At 38.1% G+C, this 23,773-nt stretch overlaps 1 protein-coding gene across 1 annotated transcript; it reads left to right on the top strand.

Annotated features, from left to right (window-relative positions):
• Positions 1–5,964: 5,964 nt before the first annotated feature.
• LOC139727753 (uncharacterized) lies at positions 5,965–19,131 on the top strand. The gene is made up of 9 exons (XM_071638731.1): positions 5,965–6,379; positions 7,412–7,605; positions 8,664–8,832; positions 10,917–11,209; positions 12,427–12,531; positions 13,181–13,316; positions 16,786–16,881; positions 18,057–18,194; positions 18,886–19,131. The coding sequence occupies exons 1-9, from the start codon at positions 6,275–6,277 to the stop codon at positions 19,129–19,131; spliced, it is 1,482 nt and encodes a 493-aa protein (XP_071494832.1). The 5' UTR covers positions 5,965–6,274.
• The last annotated feature ends 4,642 nt before the right edge of the window (positions 19,132–23,773 follow it).

A 23,773-nucleotide genomic window follows, 5' to 3' on the forward strand; every position in this document is an offset into this window, starting at 1 on the left:
TACGTTGATATATATGAACCTGAACTAAAAAGGGAGCCTATATACTACGCCTTTCTGAATCATTGTGAAGTTGGAGGATAAACCCAAATTAACCTAGGAGTTCATCCATGTTACCCAAGACCAAATGCCCTCTTCGAATCTGATTTTGTGGGGCTTAAACATGATCAATGTTAACAATAGCAATCGCTGCAGACCTACATATTTGTGAATTTTGTGAATTCTATTGACTCTTTCAACCTCCTCTCGGGGTATCAGTAGCAAACAAAAACCAACTTGTACAATGATAGTCTTTGCTCAAGTGACACAATGGGCAATTTCGACGCGTTAGGGTTACGGAAAAAAAAATCGCTAGCGGCAATACGACAACCCTGCACCCTGAAAAGTCCGGTGTTAAATAGGAAACACCGAGCTGGTGTTAAATTTCCGGTGCTCATTTATGGTGTTAGATTAATACCTCCAAGTGTCATTTCAAGATATAGATTTTTGTTTTTGAAAAGTTTCTTAGTTACTGTTCTTATCGTTGATTTTGAACTTCTACAAGACGATCAAGAAAGTTCCGATGAAGTGCTTTATTTTTGAAAAAAGGGTGTGAACACATTTACACCACAGAAACACCAGTTGATGTGGTCTCCTATTGAAGCTGGACAGGTGTTATATCTTTGACATTAACACCAGCAATATCATATCAACACCATGCGGTGTCATTGTTGAATTAACACCAGCGCAGTGTCAAAAATATCACCAGCTACAGTGTCAAATTAACACCTGCACGAAGTATACCATGCAGGTGAACAACTTTCAACACCATCACAATATACTATACACCTGTGGGTGTTGTCCTATATTGACACTTGACTGGAGTTAGATTTAACATCCTTGGTGTTCAATCTAACACCGATGTTTTGCAGTGTGGTCGGTAGCTAGATCAAATGCATGCAGTTTTTTTTTTTTTAATCAAGTATACTGAGACAGGAAATATTCTCCCCTTTACTTGTTTACTGGAATAGAGAAAATTTACAAACAGTGCTTAATATGAAAAAACAAACACAAACGAGTAAGTCCTACCGTCTAAAACTACTAGGCCTACTAATCAGCAACGTTGAACCAATATAACAATTTAAAATATCCCGCTATAATAATTATGCATTGAGTTGTCAACAGGCTTGTGAAGACCCCGCCCCCCTCCCCCCCCCCCCCCTTTTACGTCACTTCAGAACATCCGGGTACATGCATGTGCAGTTGTGGTGCGATTTTACAACGCTGTTTATCACAGTCATACTCAATACGTTCATAATGTGCTGGTAAAGACTCGGTCGTACAGTGTAATAACATGAACCGACCCCGATATAGAGAACGTAAATGGACTCATTACTAAAATTGTGTGTGGTCCAACCGGTTCAACCGCATGGAGCCTCCATATCCCGGCAACCGACATAAATATTTTAGAGCTCAGACAGTAAATAGCAGAAGTCCATCGCGTGCGTCCGAGAAAATCTCTTCATTCTCTAGCTGCATTTGATTCGTTCTAGTGCAGTGTCGATCCGCAGTCGAGCTCACACCGAGTAGCCAATTCGAACAGATGCGTTTTCGTCGTTGTGATCATAACAAGTGCATCGATATTCCCGCCCAAAACCGTTACATTTAAATCCGCTGCTGAAGTACATACACGACTCATGTCATGTGGCATTATAGCGCAAACGATTGTACTTAATGTATAGTATAGTCGATATTGTCAAGTGAGGTGGCAACAATTCAACGGAGACTCTGCAACGCCATATAGATCTACACGAAAGTAAGTGATATATAGTCTTTTATTCTATAATACTGTACTGTTTTCTTAATGTCGAACGGCAAAAGGTAGGTCTAACTATCGTCGTAGCATGTAACATTTTCATATTCATGTCCAAGTCTGCATGGTGTGTGTAGCCCCGGAAGTTGCGGCGGAAGTGTAGTAGATTCTAGGTGTCAAAGACCAAAAATGATCTAGCTGTCCCGTTTAGCTGAAATGACTGGAAAGATTCTTCCCTAACAAACCCAAATATCGTGAATACGTGCTGGCCCACTCCTTAGGTTAAAGTTCACAGCATTTGAAGGGAAAAGATCCGAAGTTTTCATTTACAGTCACTTGATCATGATGTAGAATTATAGGCATTCGAAAAACGTTGAAAGATAAGCTTGATACTACTAACATGAACATTGCATTTTTTTTTTTGTGCAAACACTGCAGTAGGCCTATACCTTTAGTATTGTAGAAGCATAATATTAAAATCTGGTCAATGACCATGGTTGATATAGCTTCGACGGCCTGCCTTGCCACCCAGAATTGCATAAAATGTAGGCCCTGTTTATGAGGCAGGAAAAGTGTCAGAGTTAGATAAGTAAATAAAACAAAATTCCAGCCGTAGACATGCCAGAGGTACGCTTACGAGTACGCCAAAAACGATGTGAAGATTTTAGTCCTGCACATTTGAGAATTCCCCCAAATTTTCACATTTACTCGAAACTAAAATGACATAGTTAACTAATATTTAATATAGATAAGCCTAAACTGGTGTTTTATCGTCTAGGATAGGAAATACATGTACATGACTACTTTTAAGGTGTACATTCTTTTTTAAATTTCAATATGCTCGTATGCTCGTTAGACACCAGCATTATGGAACGATACATGATATGGTAGGAACTATAGACATATACTTATGTAAGTATATAGACAGAGACCCTAAATGAACCTATTTTATGAAAGTCATTTATTTTTATTTCAATATTGTGCATATGAATTGGGTGATTATCACCCAATTCATGTCTACAGTGTCACTGATCTTAGTTACTTCAAACGATTGTGCACGTGTTTGAATAATGTGAATTCTTCCTCTTCGTCACTGGCTAGAAGCATAGCCCATGTACCGTATTACGGTGATGTTCAAACAAATAATTTTTGTTGCAAATACTTAATGATAAGCCATCATGCACTTTGCGTTTACTTGAACAGTATCTTAAGCTCAAATTTAACATTTATTGATTCTTTCTCATGCAATGAAAACAGATTAAACTGGTTTTAATGCAGTTGATTAAACTGTGGAAAGAAAGAATTATTTCTATTCCAAATGTTGATAACTAGTATGCTGTGTTATAGGAGATGCTGGAGTACGCTACTGAGATTTTACAAAATTAGGTAGTTTCATATAATACAGTATACATGTTTTATTTCGCAATTATAAACACCACTTATAGTGGCAAATTATTTTCTTGCAGTGTAGATATTATACAAGTACTTTGTAGTACATGTGAAAATTAAGTCATACGGGGACTTAAAGGCATAATTTACCATAATTTGTGCAGATTAAACAAAAACCCGTGAGTTAGGGATAGAAAAAACCAATGTAAAAATTTGAACCAGTATATTGCGATGTTAAGTATTGTTGAATATTCCAGGCTAAACCGTCTGCAGTTATGGTTTAATGAGAAAAATAGTGATATCTCCTAATATTTTAGGCTTCATTGCACAAATTTTATATGGTAGGATGTTTTGTGATACAACTGACCTATACATAATATGCATCAAAACTAATATCTTGAACAGTTTTAAATCATTGCTCCCAAAGGTACACAGGACCTTTAAAGGTGATGATATCGTGACTTTCTCAATTTCCCATTATGTACTTCCTCCTTGTATCACTGTTTCATAAAAACATGTACAATTTTTAAACCTGCCGTACTCTCTTTTTTTTCTCATTATGAAATATTTACCATTCTGTTCGTCTGATTTGACTCTTTAGGCCTATAAGGGAGACTTGAAGGTGGATTGGATTTCCCAGGGAGTGGATTTCCACTTTTAACTTTGTGTACGATTATACCAAGGAGGTACTAGGCAAAGCTAGTACCTCCTTGATTATGCACCAGTTGGTCTCTTTCATGGCAGCTACCTTTGTTTCGACAGTCTGTGTTTGCATATCTGTTTGCAGTTCGATGGATAGCGATAATATATGTCTAATTCAGTGGCTAGATCTTGAACGACTGTTTACTGTCGAATGCGGTTATTCCGCACAATCAAGGAGGTACTATCTATGCATGTAGGCCTACATTATAGCTAACGGTACAACGTACATGTACTTGTATAGCTAAACAGTGGGGACACTACACTTGTATTTGTGGGAAACTGTGTATGTTGCAATAATACCAATTATGGTGCAAGCGCTGTTTTCTACTCCGCGTATCAAAGTTAGTGGGAACAGTAGTCCCAATTATGTCGCCCACGGAAGTTGGCCTATTTATAAACGCATATGACTACATGTACTTATTTACCAATTCGTCTTGGGTAAACTTGATGTAACTACAAAGTAATGATAAAGGTATCACCCATTAAAAAGAAAAGCCACGTATGGCCTACACTAATTATGTCAAAGGATCATGTGACTGCCAGGTTCATACTCATGTCTAAAGAGTCAGTATAATCATCCCGGTGGTGGATCAGTCTAGCATCATCTCTAAAGTCTCAAGAAACATTGATATAATCAAAGCTCTTACATAATAAATGTTACAAGTCAACATACAATAATTCATGTTTAAGGTTGGCATAAATTAATCAGACGATCAGGATGGAGGAAGTCCCATGTAGACATGATGTAGAGTTAAAAGTCATCCGTAGAATGGAAACATCATATTATGCAAATTAGATGTAAGGTAATAATATCACAGCCTCGCAAGCCTCCCATGCATAATATATATAGATATTTATATCCCTGCATTACGTACTTTTTCTTTTAATTCAAAGTTGGCTGTCTTTGCACAGTAGCATATAGGCCTGGATAAACTAAAATCATCTTCCCCTTTTATTCAAAACACAGGAAACACACACACAAAAGGGCATCACGTGAAAACTATAAGTATACGAATCTCTTCCTTCTTTTTTTTATGACGTCACCCAATAGGCAACTAACACAGCCAACATTAGGGAAACTTTCTGATACGGACTTATATAATAATTATGGCATATTACTTCCGTTTAGTTCGGCTGCTATTTGACACATAGCACGATTACAGAAAATCGCTGCTGTTGTGGGGTCTTTTATACGATATTTGACTTCCGTTTAGATGTTTTGCCGCTGTATTTAATCAGACAGGAGGTAGAATCACTTACCCCACCTACGAATCTATTGACTGGAATAATCTCGGTGCGGAACCTTTGGAAGTCATTAGCTTTCGTTTGTTCCCCGCCCCCTTCTTTTTCTTTTCCTTTTTTTTTTTCGAGTAGGAGCCAAAAATGTGCTCGGAGTAGACTGCAGTGTTACTAGAAATTGTGTACATTCCGATGGGACAGTTATTAGGCCATGCTCTCAACGCCTTGTACATTGTAGGACCTATGATGAGCTAGTGGAACGTTAAAAACTCTGTTTACTTACTTCCAATTTACTGTGCTGGATGAATGCATCTCCTTCAAGTACATTACTCCAACTGCTCGATCGTAAACAGAAGAAGGCCCCACGTAATGCTATAATCAGTGATAATCGGAATAAATGATTACGGGGCATGCTCCAATTTCAATATTCCTTTGCCTTGAACATCATATACGTCAAGTTGCTGCTGCAGCCGTCCTGAACAAAATGCAGACGAGCCTGTGCCCTCAAGACCTAAAAATGCTGGTTCCCCTACCTTAATAAAGAACTAAATTAACGCAATCATTTTGAACAATTAGTTCCTTGATATAAGCATTTTTTAAAAATCCATTGTACGTTTTGTTGTTTTCTTTGAATCTGTATCGATAACAAACATGTGTTATTGGAAATGAAATTTAATTTGAATTGAATTGACTTGAAGAACTCGCTCGAGTCTGTCAACACCGAGTCACGTTCTCAATGAACCCAAATCCAGAACATACTCAACTGGCAGGAGTTTCTTACATCTGCATCACCCCGCAGTCAGAATCTCGAACAGATAGTAGGTACGATCAGTGACAGAGGGTCTCAGTCCTTCATCATCACCATCTGCAGATTGTATAGTATATTATTCATTAGACAACGCTATTTTCTTTCTATCATGATTCTTCTCTTAAGCTGCTGTGAACCCTTGATTAGGCCCTGAAGTTTGTCATGTATAGTGCACAGCAATGCATGCATGATATTAATACTTTGTGTCACGCCTTGTTGAGTATTGTTCATAATAGCGTGTTAAAAATATCGAATCGTCGCTCTCATACAATACTGTTTCATGGATTCTTGTCTTGTTTCCTGATTATTTGATAGAGAAATTTGTCTGAACCGTGAGGTGCGGCGAAATGGAATATCAGGATGGAGACACCGCAGAACGGAAAGACACCCTTACCGCCGATTTGGGGTTTTACCACTCTCAAACATCGGATTTGACATCAGATAACCAGCAGGTATCGGATTATTGGCCGTACACTGAAGGAAAACAAATCCATGAAGGAAGTGCATCATTAAAATGTGACGCAAACATTTTTCTCAATAGGAAATGCTCACTATTACATGTATTTCAAATCGGTCAAGTCCACAATCTCAGATGCACTGCATATAGGCACAACTAGATACTGTGTACACTCGTTGGATATTATGGTACATGTAGTAGTCCAAGTGTATCGTTTTGTGTATGCTAACCATGCGGCCGTATGGCCGAAGGTCATGGTAGAATAGAAGCAAGTCAGGGTACATTATGTATTTTGAGTGAACATCGTCTAGAATAGTGCATGATACCACGTGCCCTCACCTTTTTTTTTTCTTGTTGTTAAGAAAAAAGTGTATTAGAAGAATTACCAATGCTATGTGTTGCCAAGTTACGCTGTATAGGTATTATGTGTAAATATTCCGAGATCAACTTACAAACCACAAGCGGAACTGAGTCACAGCAAAGGCAGTACCTTGTTCGCCTATAGAAATCTTTATCAAGCATTTGATTGGATATATTAATCTCTCCCGCAGTTATAAAAACAACAACAACAACACAACAACCGTGCATCAGTTGCCTTGAACTTTGATCCTATAGCTAGACATGTAGTGCCGCTGTACTGCTTCCCTTTGCTGATCAACCATCCCCCCCCCCAAAAAAAAAAGGTAGAATGAAATGCCAATTATCTATTTATTTAAACCAAAGACATTTCCCTTTTGTTTTAACTTTTTATGTATTCTTTTTGCTTCATTAAATACGTACCTTCCTAACTGCATCCATGATGTTATATCATACCTACAGCTGCTGCTGTTTACCTCCAAAATCGTTCATCTTGTAATGAAACTATATTCCATGTATGTTTATATATCCCATAAGCTTCGTGCTAACACATCTGCATTGCGAAATGTGAGAGAGTTTTGGCCATGGTTTTATACTCTCAGAAATAGCAAAATTATTAATGTGAAAATACATATGTGTAAATGTCTCCTTCCCTATCATTATTAAACAGACTAGCGGTCAATGCCACTGGAAGGCTACTCCGAAGAAGTTGTACCAGTACGAAAGTGATGGAATGACTAAATGCATGTCAATCCGACCTACGGAAGTAACGAGGAAAAAGGAAAGTGATAAAAAGTTCCTGTGCGTTAGATACGGCCCAGCCAGTAGCCCTCTCTACACCTTTCTAAACTTCACGGATTCAGGGTAAGGCGGTTCTCTGATTTCCTTCTTTTTCCTAATTTTCCTTCTTCTTTCACAATCACTCCTAATTCTTTTCATCATCCTCTGTTGAATCTGCTGTCGGTAATCTTGTCCTAAGAAAAGGAAAAAAGTGGAATGTGAGTTTACACTGTGATGCAAGACAGACTCACATCAAAATGACATACGATCATAGTAGTTGTATTCGCTGTCATCGAGTCTGTTGATCTTCATCTCTCCTTTGACACAAATAATGTCTTCGTTACTGCTAAATATTTTGTAACTGCCATCTGGGGAAGTTTGCATGATATAAATAAAAAAAAAACATACGCTATAGCCATGTTCAGACGTATTTCTAGTCGGAGTAAGAATTTATGGCTCGGCAATTAAAATTCAAATTAATGCCTATCTTACCACGACCCTTGTGTCCACACGACGGTCGTGGGAAGAAACTTCGACCAATTTATGTGCGAGGGTCGGTGTAACTTCCGGAAGTGGCAGGGCCGGGCACGTCGACCATGCAATTGTTTTTTTACCAGTGGCATTTGTCTTCTCCATTCTTGTTGATGGAAATTTTGGCAAGAGCGGCAGCTTCTTCGTCGCGATCGATTAGGTTAGAATTGCACTACACGCTCACGTGTACTCGCAAAATGTCAACATTGCGATTTGACCCAGGAAGTTTTACCTAGGTCGTAAGGTATGTAAGTTCATAGATACTCCGAAGGCTTGTCCGCACGGGCAATTTACTCCGACCGGCTAGTCGTGGTAGCGAGATACTCCTGAGAAAACTCAGGAGTATCTCGTTCGGAGGAAGAGGTCGTGGTAAGTTCCTCCGATCGGAGGAAGTTACCACGACCTTGTCCAGACGGGCACTACTCCGACCTATCCTCCGAAGTTACTCCGACCAAAACTGCCTCCGTCTGAACACAGCTTATATGTATACCACACATGAACATGCAATACTCGAAATAGTATGCATGTGCATGCACGCATATATTATTTTGTACATGTGTGAGTGTGTGTATCTGTGTATGGTTATAGCAATTTCCATTATTTTCTTGCAGGGAAAATATGGAAGACTGGGAGAATTTCCTCAGGAGGATGATAGGCGAGAAGATAAAAGACCGCCGAAAATCCACCCCGCTCGCAGGTATCCCGCAGATGCGCCAGAGCAAAAGGCCTCGGCTCCGTCGCCAAGCCCAATCTGCCGCCCAGTTGAGCACCATAGAATCAGTAAGGCATCCTCCATCAGTACAGCGGTAGAGAATGTCCCTGTAGACGCTGCTGTCATTTACAATTTTAATCTTGACAGACAGATGGAATTCTGATGCAATCAGAGTTAATTCTATTGTTTTAAGACATTATAAATTTTAATGATTTTGTGTGTGTGTTTTACTGATGTTCGAATTGTGATTTGCGTATCATTATCACAAAGGTTGATTTTGATGACGACCATAACGATTGAAGCCACAGGCAACTCAGACTGCGCTCCTTACTAAATCCAACGTCTCATGTATATGCAATCTAGGCAATGATCTATGCAATCTATGCAATGATGATTTCAAGTGACCTCACTGTCTACATGACTGTGCATCGCCAAAGAGCGCACAAATAGTATCTCGAGAGTTAAAGTTTTACTGACAGAAGAGTGCAGCACAGCTGTGTTTGGACGTTTTATGAGAAATGACGTGTAATGTTATGTTGCAACAGAAACACAATTCTTTGATTTCCCATACTGGTCCATATGATACAACTTGGCGCCTGCGTTGTCGTATGGGTGACGTCAATGCCCCCTTAAAAATTCGACGCGTTCCACTTCAGTTTCATGTATTTGTATGCCTCCGCCACGAAGTGGTGCTGGAGGCATTATATTTTCGGGTTGTCCGTCCGCCCGTCCGTCCGTCCGCCCGTCCGCCCGTCCGTCCGCCCGTCCGTCCGTCCGCCCGTCCGGTCCGTCCGAAATGAATTTTGTGGACAGCATAAACAGCGTAACTAAAAAAACCATGTGAGGTATCCTAATGAAACTTGGCATATGTGTATTAGGGGTTGAAGTTGTGCCTATGATGGGTGCACATGTTCAAGGTCAAAGGTCAAAAGGTCAAGGTCAAATGCTTAAAATTTCACTATTTCCCCCATATCTATGCAATACCTGAAGATATTTTCTTGAAACTTAGTGTATACATGTATTACCCAATTAAGATTCTCTGGTTGTAGTTTGGGGTCATGAGGTGAAAGGTCGAAAGGTCAAGTAAATGCATGTATGTTATAATTTCACTTTTTTCTCCGTATCCTGGAAATTGTTCAAGGTATCTTCATGGAACATAGTATATATGCATGTACTGACTGGCAGTGATTACCTAGGGAATTTGGAGTTCATGGGGTCAAAGGTCAGGGGTCAAAGGTCAAGGGCAACACTTCAAAATGTTACTATCTTCCTTATGTTTATGCAATACCAACAGGATTATTTCTTTTAACTTGATATATGCATGTATAACCCAATAGAGATTCTCTGGGAAGTTTTTTTTTTTTTTTTTTTTGCCAAAAAGTCAAAGATCAAGTGAAAGTGCTGAACTTCTTCCTCCATATCTCGAAAGTGGCTGGAGTTATCCTGAAACTTAGTACATATCTATACATGTTCTTTCTGACAGTGATTCTCTTATGAATTTTAGGGTCAAAGGCCAGCTGAAAATGGTAACAATTTACAATTCAATATAGAAATCGCACTTTTTCTCCATACCTTGCAAATTACTCAATGCATAAACGAAAGGGTCAGGTCAAAGTCCTTAAATCCCCAAATACATGCTCTCCTATTCATCAAAGTAAACCTAGGTCAAGGAAGGTGAACATTTTAACACATTTGTGACAAACATGTCATTTTTCCAATTTTGTGAAAATGTAATCACACATTGTCCACATGTACTATAGACCTATATTAGGAGAATCATGCATTATGGCGGAGGCATACCAGTCGCTATAGCGACATTTCTAGTTCTACATTATTTCAATGAAAATCATACATGAGATTGAATTTGAACAAAATCTGCATAATGATTTCACAGTATAATGATCACTATAATCTTTAGAGTTTAAACAAAATACAGTGTACATGTACAATGGAATCAAAGAATTCGATGGTATACTTATTTTTTCAGTTTAAGAGAAAGTAGGTGCTTGACAGTTGTTGCAGCTGACTGAGCTAGCTTCAGGGAGGAAAAAACGGAAAGAAAATAGTATAGAATATGAGATACTGGTAGTCCATAAGAATACCGTATACTGACGGCCATGTCTTCTACAATGCTGAAATTTTCGGCCAACAGGAGGTAGACCTAAATGAAACGGCATCATCCGAAGACGGACCGACCACCAATGGGGGGAACGATGAGGGAGGAGCGGGGATTCCTGAGGAGGACGACATCCACTGTCACGCCATGGACGACAACTCCCAACAGGAAATGTTGACATCGGAAGTCAGATCCAGCGAAGCGGGCATGGAGGAGGGCATGGATGTCGAAACTTCGGGCAGCCAGTCGTCGATGATGTCGCTGCCTGGAAGTCTTCACTCTCAGGAAGGGGATGACTACCAAATATACCACAAACAGAACGCCATCAGGTGAGAGGAAGTGACGAAACATGCTAAGACTTGTGAGTCATGAGAACACCACACCAGATTCAACTTGACCTTTATTAACAGAGTACAGTCACAGGAAGGCAACAGTTAAGGTTTCATCGAAATTTGACCTAGAATAAGTGCGAAAATTGTGGAATTTCACACGTTCCTACAAAACGTTCCTGCAAAACACATATGCAAATTAGATGATACAATAATGTCATTGCCCTAATATATCCTATCGTTTTTAGTTCACCATAGTTCACTCAACTATTGCGATCATTATACAAAAGATGTAGGCCTACACATTATTCATTCTGAGTCTTTTAAGTCCTCAACAATAATGATGGGGTTTTTTGGTTGTTGTTTCATTGTAAAACAACTTTCTTATCCTAATTCGAATGCGTATGAAACTTGTGCAGTGCTGCTCTTCTAATTATTTCTTATCTGTCATTATTAATATTTTTATTTAACGTGAAAATATTTTCAAGTAACGTTTTTCCCGTTTTTCTTACTCATGAACACGTTCGTACAAATAAAATCAGTGAGTTGTTGATTTTTGTGTTATTGTGGGGTTAGATTGAGAATTGACTAGAAATCTTCTTGTCACTGGGAAGTATCACCCGATCACGTGACACTGAAAGTCCTTCTATTGTTTACATCATTGTGTAGCATTTGGCCCGACATCCCTGTATGACACCTGACCTTTGAAAACAACCTAAATGGACTCCTTTGGTAAAGATACGTCGATGTAGGGCAATAATATTTGTCATTCAGTTGCAAAAGATAGGCCTATAGACCTTTTGCCATGCCTCTTCGTTTTGTTGCTTTTTGTTTGCTTTTTTGTTATCCATGTTTTTTGTTTTTGTGCTACGTTTTCTGTTTTAATTTCAATTCTACACACTTAAAATGGTTCCGTGACATTTGCTCCTGTGGCAATTGCTTCCATGAGATATCTGCACGCTAAGCCACAAACATAAACCTAACCCTATAATCTCAATTTTTACATCAAACTAAAGCTAAGACCCTACTATAACCCTAACCCCAAGTCCCTGGAGAAAATAAGACCGGAGCAATTGTCGCAAGAGCAAATGTCGTGTCACCACTTGAAATATACATGAAATGCGGCATACAAATGACTTAAGGATGTTAAACCACGCAGAATATTGACGGGCACAGACATCATGATATTGTATCCTTGAATCCCGATTTTTCCCTAGCGAGTTACGACAAGAGAGAGATGGGATGTACGTGGAAGTTGAGCACCAGTCCGACGATCTGCGTGCCATGGCATTGACTCTCGGTGACCATAATGGAGAAGTTTTGTAAGTACACCTACCCACATATCAGTTGCAGAAAAAACACGCAGTTACTTCAAGCTAATTACAAGATATAAAAGATAATATAATATATAAGATAATATATATATATATAAAAGATATATCAAGATAATTTCAAGATAATTACTCACACGTTTCCATCTTATCAATTCGAATAACCAAAGACATCGCAAGGTAAAAATGCAAGTTATGTTATGTCAAAGAAAATGTGCATTCGAATATTTGTGCATCATTGTAGGTAGATTTAAGCAATGAATGAAAGATGATGTCGCTGTCAGAATATCTTGGTTTGAAGGGATGATTGTGGGCGTACCCAAGTTATCTGAAAAATAATAATAGGAAAAAAAAGATTATGAAATATGAAAAGCACATATAGCAGCGTGTAGGTATAATTTGGCTACAAAAGTAATGATTAGGGTATTATGAACCAATACATATTGGTGTGCAAACCAGGTTGTAGGATTTTTTTTAAACATTGTTTACACGTCTCTTTCAGACAGGAAGTACTGCTGCCTGTTATAGCAAACGAGGAAGTCGACACAATGTTTTGAATGTTTTGAGTATGATACCATCTCCTCTCATCCCAACTTGTTGAGCTTTTAGTCTGAAAGTCTCTTTTCATCACCACTTCTAGTGTTTCCGGCTATAACGGACCTCGAAATGGCGAATTCAACATAGGGGATAAAATCATCTCTGTCGATGGCAAAATCACTGAGACAGCAGAGAACACCATGTCACTTCTCTGCAACGGCACCAGTGGAAAAATCAAGGTAGAATTCTTCTCCCGCTATCTGAGCATTAATATAACTATTAGCTACTAGCCTATAATAATTCATATACGTGCGACAACGACTAAAAGATATAAGACTTTAGCTCATCTCAGTCACGTGACTTTAGTGAGTACTTGCGACCGTTCTCAGTCCGGCGTCCGGCATCCGGCGTCGCATTTCCATATTCTTGAAAACGAGTTGAAATTGATCTTTTTATCTAACTCAGCAGGAAATAGTCAGGTGACCTGATGTGGACCAAATTCGCAGGAATTCGATTGGAAGGAGAGGATCATAATTTGTAGAAGTAGTGGTAGGAGGGGGGGGGGGCCTTGAGATGGAGCTCAAATACTCCCAAATTCAGTGAATTTATGATATTTTACCTTTTTTTGTTACTTGATAAAAAAGTTTGCTGGATTTCAATTAATATTCATATTTGTCAATGAAAATTACATCAAATAATGAATAAACGAAAAAGAATGATGCGTGATATCCAGCTTTGATGCACAATATAATACTAAACACATAAACATGACGGTCAATCTATGATCATTGTTATGAAAATATTTTATGTGGATTTAGGCAGGGAGGTGACTTGGTTAAAATCAACAATGGGAAAAGGGATTTCATTCGTACCCAAGATTAGGAAGATATTGCCCAATAGACCTACAAGAATCCCCGAATCTATTTCTGACTCGGTTTAATTGCCTCTGGTGGCATACAGGCGCGCTGCTCAGGCGTGTACTATTGACCCACCGGAGGGTCTTGTAGAGATTCTTTGTTTGTGTATGGGGGACGGAGAGGGGATGGTCGCTTTGCATACTTTGTGCACAACTTTGGTAGTGACCTTCATTCATTCATTCATTCATCTTTCCATTTCCAGCAAAAAGAAGTTAAATGGAGACATTACATCACAATGTATAACAAAAGAAATGTATAAGTTTGCAAAATATTGAAGGTATACGGCAAGGCTGGAACTAGGGAGGAATACTAAACAGGACAATGTTTGTAGGATGCACTACGGGTACCCTAACACGTGAATATAATAAATCGCATGAAAGATGTATACAGATTTGATAGATAAAAAAAAGTAGAATTTCGATACAAATATAAGACACTGAAACCTGACTAACCCGAATCAAAAGCCCTGGACAAATCCCTACACTATTAAAGTCACTGTCATGCAGCAGAGAAGGAAGAGATAAAGAGAGAGAGAGAGAGAGAGAGAGAGAGAAAGAAAGAAAGAAAGAAAAAAAAACTGATTACGTGGTGTGAAGATAAAAGTAGAGGACTACAACAAGACGAGAATTAATTAGTGCCGGTCAGCAATAACTGTTTCATTTCATGAGAAAATAAAGTTCGTCATTTCGGTTCTTTTTTGGAACCATTAAAGGACAAGCACAATTTTATGATTTCATACTGGTGATAATAAAACGTTGATTTGGTGTTGAGACTAATATAGACTTTTGTAAATAAGCATTTATTTCATCAGATTGATTTTATATAATAAAGGCACTTAAACCTTGGGACACTTTCAAGCTATCCCAGCGATTACGCCAATATTCAGGTCCACCAAAGACAAATGAAATTCATTATGATGAAGAGTTGAGTAACTAAGGAAAGAGTGGTTTCTTGCAAATGCGCTAGTGAAAACGGAAGGTAATGAATTATTGCTGAGTTTGTACATAATTGAATCAATCAATAATCATCAATCATTTCAATCATTTATGGTCCATATCAAGGATATTTGTTTTGTTTACATGCTTTTAAAAAAACCCAAAAAAGAATATACAGTACAATTACACAAACAACATTTTAATGAGACATGAGACACAAGAGAGACATCATTTTGGCAACATCATAAATCATGGAATACAACATATCTTATATAACATAATATCTTATAGCGACATCAGTATGCAAACATTTAACATATTAATGTATCTTTATATAAGTAATAAAAACTTTGAATACAACAAAACTCATATGGGTGGTTTATTTCTGTGCCTTGAGAGTACAATATACAAAACATTTTAAATTATTTATTTATAATCACCAAGATGAAGTGAAATATATAAATAAGTATTCTTACTCTGTTGAGATTCAATCTCCTACAACTTCTGATATCTGAACATAAATCACAAAATAAATGTCATCAACTACAATCATCCAAACATTCTTTACAACCTTCAAATCTTTCTAGGCCATACAACATTATCAATTAATCCAAGCAACCAATTTAATAAAATCCAGTCGTATCATAGTCACAATATTTGTTTTGTGTTCATACTTCTGTTAAAAAACAATCAGTATCATCAACTACACAGTAATACAAACGTTCTCTCCAACCTTATCTTTACTACCTTCAAAACCTTCCAAACTAAATACAACATTAAGCCCTATCAATCAAGTCCGTCAATTCAATAAATCCAATCATTATCATGTTCACAATATTTATTTTGCCTACATACTTTCAAAGGAAAAAACAAACATAATGATATATTACATAATCAACATTCAAATGACACGTATACCAGTTGAAAAACATCATGTCACCATTATAAAACATAGAGAATATCGTTCAACACATCTTACATCATCATCAGTAATCCATGAACAGAATGCACATTTGTATGTCCTGATAGGCCTGGTCTTAAACCGTGAGTGCAACTTGTAATAACATTAAATTTGAACGTACGACACTGAATTAATAGGGGTGATTTATTTCCATGTCTTGAGGATACCATAACATAATACACATAAAATATTCTACACATAATTTAATAACCGGATGGAATAAGGCACAAAAAAGAGTTCAGGTAACGGGATGTCCTTGCTCTGATTGATTTCAATCTCCTTCCACTCATCAACATGTTTTATTCGTCATGGAGTGGATGGGTAACATCGGCTATGATGGATAGGGGTTTATTCACAACCTTGTCTTTAAAAACTTTTTTGAAATCAACTCTGGTTTTGGTTATTTTTCCTGCCTGCTTTACAACTCTGTGCCTTGTTTCGCGTTGCTGAGTCACACGACACTGTCATGGGTAATTATGCTCTGAATGACTGATGTGAAAAAAAAAAGCCAAAGGGTTTCTGTTGTTTTATTTTATTCACATTGAAGTGTAACAGTTTTCATTTTTTTTTTGTTCTTCCCATGCAGTTCAACTGACCATCAGTATCAGTGCCCAGATATCTATAACTTTGTACGTTTTCAATCGGTTCCCCATCAAATACAATACATGTATTGGCGATGTGTGAGGTTTAAAGTCATTCTTCCTTCTGAAATCAAAGATCCTATGACAATAGTAGAGATCACATATCTTTGAAATTTGTTTCGTTTTGTATAATGGTATACCACAAAGGCGTGAGTGAGCTATAGTATAATACATTGGAACATCTTATCAAGTATTGGATGTATTCTATACATGCATATTTATTAGATATAATGTCTGATTGCGCATGATTATAGGTAAGACTGCAGCGTTTCCCTCACGGCAACTTGTGTGAGATTGACGACCAATGCGACGAGTGGGCGAAACTCGGAGTTAAACTTGATGGCAACAAGGTACGTCATCAAAGAGCAATTGCAATGAGAAGTGTGCTGTATGGAGTGCTCGGTATGTGGTACCATGAAGTAAGGAGGGCCTGTCCTTGTCAGGTATAAGTTAAGACCTGTTAGAGACTTCTGGGTTAAAACCAGGGATCTCCGAGCGGTTGCACACAGTGTGCCATCCCTCTTGACGTCTGGTTGCTTGGTGCTTTTACGAAATCGTTCATTAATGATAGCAACATCCCCTCAGCATCCAGAAATTGGGCGCAGGTCGACGGTCTCACTTGTCTCGGAGTGCAGCAATTGTCATTTTTATCTACAGAAACAACCGGAGCATTTCTCGCGACTTACATTCACTTTAGAAAGCATTGCTCCTACAAACAAAATGTCGCAATTGAAGCAATTCACTTACCACTAGCTGTTGGTATCTGCTGATTACAGCTGGCTGGGGTGACAGCTCCTATCAGTTACAAAGTTGCCCGCAAAATACGACACACTGAGTGTTAGGGAGCCAGCACCACGGCGTGATATCCCCTTCACGGCCTGAGATCCATCTGCCGCTCCTTTACACACTTTTGGCTTTACTCGCAGCGGTCCGAAATTCCTACCAATGACATGTTAAACATTATGAACTTCGTTACATGATCAAGTACTCATTTCTGAATTCAATGCAAATAGCCTCAATGGTCAGAACGTCTTGCTGTCCACTAGTAACACCATGAAGCAACTAGTTTTACACCTTTTACATTATGGAGTTCTCTCGGGACGAGATCGCTACCAGTCCACATTGAACACATTTTTTTTGCTGGGTTGGGCATCCGGTTGAGCACCCTGTCGGGCAAGTCTCAAATATTGACTTGCCAAGGGAAACCTCTCGGGGCTTGTGAATGTTGTTTTGATTGCTCTGCTTTGTTTTGTTGTTGCTTATGGTTTTCTTTTTGTTATTTGAATAGGGTTCTACGACTCTGTCCCTTACATAACTTACATAACTAAGGCCTATGCATGAGAATGGAATGCAGTGTGAAAGTCGTCCATTACCTTTACTAGGACACATCCAATACTAATGGGCATGGAAATTTTGGACGATAATGATGTCGGTACGATCAATGGTATTGAATAAGTAGTACTAGAGCATGCAAATCCATATTTTTGGGAAGTGTCTGAGGTCATCTCATTTTGTCAAATGACAGATTGTTTCCATGGCGAGAGATGGTGCTTTTCGTCGGGCATGCGACCCATCCTGGACGATCTTTGAAGGGAGTCGTTCCGGGAGGTCCATCACGGGGGTGAACGATCAATCGGCGCCGCATGACGCCACAACGAATAAGGTTTGTGGGGACCTTGTGCAAGAGTAATATACCGTACTTTTTTTATCCATGCTTTATAGGTGGTTTTATACGCCATAACGAGTCGAGTGTGTATTTGTTTCAAAATTCCTATTTCATCCACGCTTTCGTTCTTCGCTATTGCTACTTTTTTATTGTTACTTTTCCCTCTACTGGGGGGAGGGGAGGGGTTCGTCTCCAATAATTCAAAGCAATACTTGTGTTTGGCGTGAAATTATGCACAATAGGCCTATATTTCAACAAGAATTCACTCATATATGTGAAAGCTGCAAGCATCATCAGAAATATGAATACTAATATTATGCTCTGCACTTTGCTGAAAGTTAGACATGAAAAAAAAAATGTTATTCACGATTGTATACAGAGAATTTTTACACCATGAAAAACAGTCGAAATGAATGCGAAAAACAGGGAAAATACAATTATTGTATGTTACATTGTTATGACAAATTCTGTTCATCACTCCTGTTGGCTGTGATGTGGAAGTTGTTGTCATTGTAAGTGATTATTGCAATTTAGATTAATTACAAACACGTGTATCAACTGGGTTTTGGTGGTCTGTCGGGCCTGCCTGAAGATGCTGGGCTGCATGGCTGCATGCACGCACAAAACATATGAGATTTATCTTACCGGGGTTCGCTGGTCCCTTTCTTCGTACACACCTGTCCGCTAGGTGACGGAGATGATACAAGATGCCCTGAGGGAGCTGGGGCCTACAGTCATCCATGTCCATCCGACAGCTTTCCTCGAGAAGCTCCACACATGTACTGACATGGTCACCGAGTTTCGGGTCCATCCTAGCAGCGATTCTACAAAGCAGCAGGAAGACTGTGGCACTGCCACACTTCAGTTGGAACCGAGCCGGGCCTTCAGTCATCCAAGTCCATCCGAAGGCATTCCACCAGAAACTTCGTGCTGACATGGTCACCTGCAAGCTGTGATTTTGTCTGAGCTGTAATCATCAGGTGTTCCAGTCTCCTCTTTGGCTGGAAGACGTCTGCGCACCGGATGTGTGTGAAATAAGATGGGGGCTGCAGTCATCCATGTTCATCCGACAGCGTTCTTCCAGAAAGCCATGCTGACATGGTCACCAAGCCGTCAGTCTGTCCTAGATGCAAATCTAGAAGGCTCAAGTTTTGTCTGTGGCTGGAAGACGTTTGCGCACTTCGGTTAGAATTACCGAACCGGAGGATCCGGTCTCCAACCTTACCTCCATGATCCAGGTCCTGCTCTGCTGGTGGCATGGCGCTCTCACAGGCGCTCTGCGGTGATGGTAGTCTTTCTCACCTTCTCGCTGCATGTATTGCAAGAGAAGTGAGCAGATAGTCATCACGTGAGGCCTAGTCAAGCCAACAGCTAGAGACAACGAGAGGGCCCTTGGGGACTCGTTCGGATCTCTTCTCTGTCGCCATTGGTATCGAAAATTGCAATGCAACGCTTACCAGCAATGCTCTATTAGAGGAAGTTCATGCATTACGCATTTAGCTCTAATGGCCGATGGGCGAATATAGCATTGGCATTAGTCAAATCTGACCATAATTATTCAGAATCTGAATAATTCAGTAAGAGCATTGAGCTGTCTCCCTGCTTTTGAATGATAATCATATCTGCAGGTCTTCATGAGTCTCCTGCGCCGACGTGTTCCCTTCGGCCCTCTTCGCTCACGACTTTCAATGCTAATAGAACATTATCAGTCTAGTTAAAACTAGCTCTGAGCAACTTTAGTATAAAGTGAAAAGAGAGAGAAAGTGAAAAGTAGTGTCCGTGTGTCCCTTTGGCCAAGGTTCCTCATATTATATCTACCCTTCCTATCTCCAGCCAGTCTCTTGGACATGCCAAGGCCTTATATTAAACACTTGGTGAATTAGCAATGTCCATCAACATTTAGAACGCATGGAGGGAATTATCAGTTATAATTCTAGCCCGTTTTAGTTATCATCATACATGAATTCGTGCAGTCAACATTTATACTAATTTCTTTCTCTTTTCTTATTCTATATAGTGTTAGCCTTCATCAGAGTAACGTTTCGTTATGTGCGACGACCCGCCGTACTTCTCTGTATTTATTGTATTGATATGAGTTTAGTTTTTCTTCGTACACATTAATACTGCATGTGATCTGACATTGAAATGGAGCAAAATGTTAATTTCATTCAATCAATACCACATTATGTATTGACACATTGTGATGAAGAACCCATTTACTTTCTGACTAAAAATAATACAGAATATACTACCCACATGAATTTCACTGTGAGTTGTCTTTTGATCTGATCGTTCTTTATGCACGGCCTACACAAATGCAATTTTGTAGTTGTATATGTTGTAATGTACATGTATATGTAAATGTTTATACATATATTGTGCATATATGTATACTGTGTATATATATGTGTATATGGTATATGTATATACTGTATATATATATATGTATATATATATATATAACACATACATAGTGATATATACACACTCAGCAAAAAAAAAAGAAAGAAGAAGATGAAGAAAGTAAACACTTTTGCAAGCTCATACTTTTCATATAATATTTGCCTATGAAAATTAATGTATTACAACCATATTAAAGGTTAATTGCTATCCACCTGGTAGGTCAATAAAATGGGAAGCTTTACGCATCGGTGAACAAATTCGGGTTTTTTTTCTCTCTCTCTGTCTCTCTTCCAAAATACAAAAGTAAAAATTGCAAAAATTAACAAGTTGTGAGTGTGTAAGTTCTCTTCCATAAACACTGAGAATTAAAGACAAATTTAAAACAATAAGAACATGAATTGACAAATAAGCCTATGATCTCTCTGAATGTCTTTGTAGAATCATAGATAAAGAAGAACTAAAAGTAATGGAGGAAGAGGAAGAATCTTCTGTAAGATCAAAATTAAATTGACATAAGAGAAGAAGTATAGACAAAAAAAAAACGCAACTGAAATTGAAAATGATATTTGGTTCTTAAATTTGTCTCATGAATTCTCAAATTCCTAAATCAAAAGAAATAGATAAAGAAGAATCTGTCCAAATTACTTTTGTGGTTATACTCCCTGTGGCATTTGAAGTTTGGGTTGACAGAAAATTCTAATTTTTCTCATTTTAGTCTCCCCATTTTGCTTTGAAAAGACACACGGGAAAAAAAAAATATTTTTGCTATTTCATTTATGTCTCTCATTGTGTTAAATTGGTATTTTGTTGTCAATGTTAACTTGAAGGGCATTTGCAAATGAATGACATGCATGAATCACATACACACACACACACACACACACGTGTGGAAGCCTAAATATTTCAACATGGAGCTAAGAGTTTGAAGAATTTTAATGAATGTAATGCATAGACTCGTTGTTTGAATCGACATCTATAATTATTCAGGTCAACAACCTCTAAAGATCGGCATGACTAAATCGCATCAGCTGAGGAAATTAAAGTGCTTTCTGTCTCATGGAAGCCGACAATTATTGCTTTGACATTAAACAAAAGAGACTTGAAGACTGACTGATATTATGTTCTATTCTCTGTAACACTGCAATATTTTGTTTGTGTATGAGTGCTTGTGTGTTTTCTGTGTGTGTTGTTCTCCTTGATATGAATGTAATTTATGGTCAACTACTACTAACAGTTTACTATTCAGAAACCTGCAACCTAAAGCGGGGTAAATCCCCCATAAATCCCCTTTAATTCTTCCAGTTGCCCTATATACCATCAGCAACAGCGATAACAATCTTTACATCGGTTAATAATTTAATAATTATATATGAAATATATAGCAGGCTTTTATTACTTAAAATTGTCACAAAATTATGTATAGTTGTGGTGATTCGATTTAATTCTCTGCTGAAGCCGGGATGGGCTCCCCCACCTTCCTGAATATAGAGATATACGTAAATATGTATACACCTATATAAAAGTCGCACACACCGCTTTCTCGAGGGACCTTCCCTGACACGTTTCTGTCATCAGAACAAAAGATATGGTCGACTTGTGACTGCTTACAGATTTTATCATTACTATTTTTTACACAGTACTTCCTTCTACGTTTCTAAAGTGAACCAACATCATCCGATTTACCACAAACTTTTTGATAACTTCATGTGTACTTTGCTCATGCTATTATGTCAGTTATCATTCGGCCTTTATTTGTATAATGTAGAAAAAAAGGCGTGGAATGTGCAAAGTTCTAACCGAACTGTGTTCCCACGCACCACACAGCAATCTGTTTTGGCCCTATGAGTAAGAGAACGTTCAGCGATCAGTTGGCATGCTCTCATATCCCTCTTAACCACAACGCTCGGTGAATTTTACCCAACATTATTTAATAAGGGTAAGATTAAGCAAACTGAAAGAAAGGAGATTCAATAACAATCCCCGAAAAGTAACGAATTCTAAACATTCTCGTGTTTTCAAGAGACAGTGATATTGCTAGGGTGGCAAACATTTAATAAGATGACTTAATGATGCCATCTGCTATAAGACGTTTCCTTTGATTTTTTTTATACTTTATTTCCTGTTCATTTAGACAATCAGTGATATCAATTGAAATATTTCCTACTGTATCCTTTGCATCAAATCAATGCTATGCTTTAACTACGGTGTGATAAAATGTGATTTTATCATGTCGTTTGTATTTAATGCCATTTCTTAAAATCATCTGCACTTGTAAAATTCCACAATTTTCTTATTTTCTTTTGCTTTAATTCAATCAATTTCAATTCAGTCATAGTCTATATCCAATCAACGAAAATCAAAACAAAGTACAAAGTATACATGTCATGAAATGATATTGTTCAAACATTTGCAGAAGATTCATGTAGTATTCAAGATAAGTTATATATCAACAACAATAATTTGGAAGAACAATGCATATATACTTCGTGGGCGAGCGGAAAATAAATACGATTATGGAAAATAGTGATCCACTAAAAAGCAAAGCTTGTGGGACGTGGATCGCTAAATTAATGAATAAACAATATATTATTCAAAATTCTTTATAACTATTGTATCTAATAAAGATTATTTAAGTCGTCTATCTGTAAAGATATACATATAGTTATTTTAAGATACGCAGGTCGGGAAAAATAAAAAATAATAAAGTATCAATGCTAATGCCCCGACACTGTTCATTGAACTGCGTGTGCCGGGAAAATATGACAAGGACAACACACTCGTACACACATTCAATTATCCACACACATAAGACGCGAGACAGAAGAGAGAAGACGATAAAAATTTGCTTTGTTTTGTTTTGTTTTGTTTTGTTTTGAGTATAGGGACAATTATAGCATCCTCTAGACAACCATGTAAGACTGGGCAATGAATGTTATTGAGTAGACCCAAAATGGGCCGGAATGTTCGCACATACAGTTCCCATTTTCCTCATATTTTGGACCATCCGATGAATATGATTTTTATTCGGCAACAGGATATACACGACAAATGAAATTGACATCCCCCCCAAAAAAAAAAAAAAAAGTAAAGTGAAATGGATAAGTGAAAGAAGTTGTAAACGTGAGAAAGCTATATAAACATTCACATATAACATTGAGTGTGAGATATCATAC

This window comes from Diadema antillarum, unplaced genomic scaffold, assembly GCF_040938485.1.
Source record: "Diadema antillarum isolate AM-2024a unplaced genomic scaffold, OU_Dant_1.0 seq00000150_RagTag, whole genome shotgun sequence".
Classification (NCBI taxonomy): Eukaryota; Metazoa; Echinodermata; class Echinoidea; order Diadematoida; family Diadematidae; genus Diadema; species Diadema antillarum.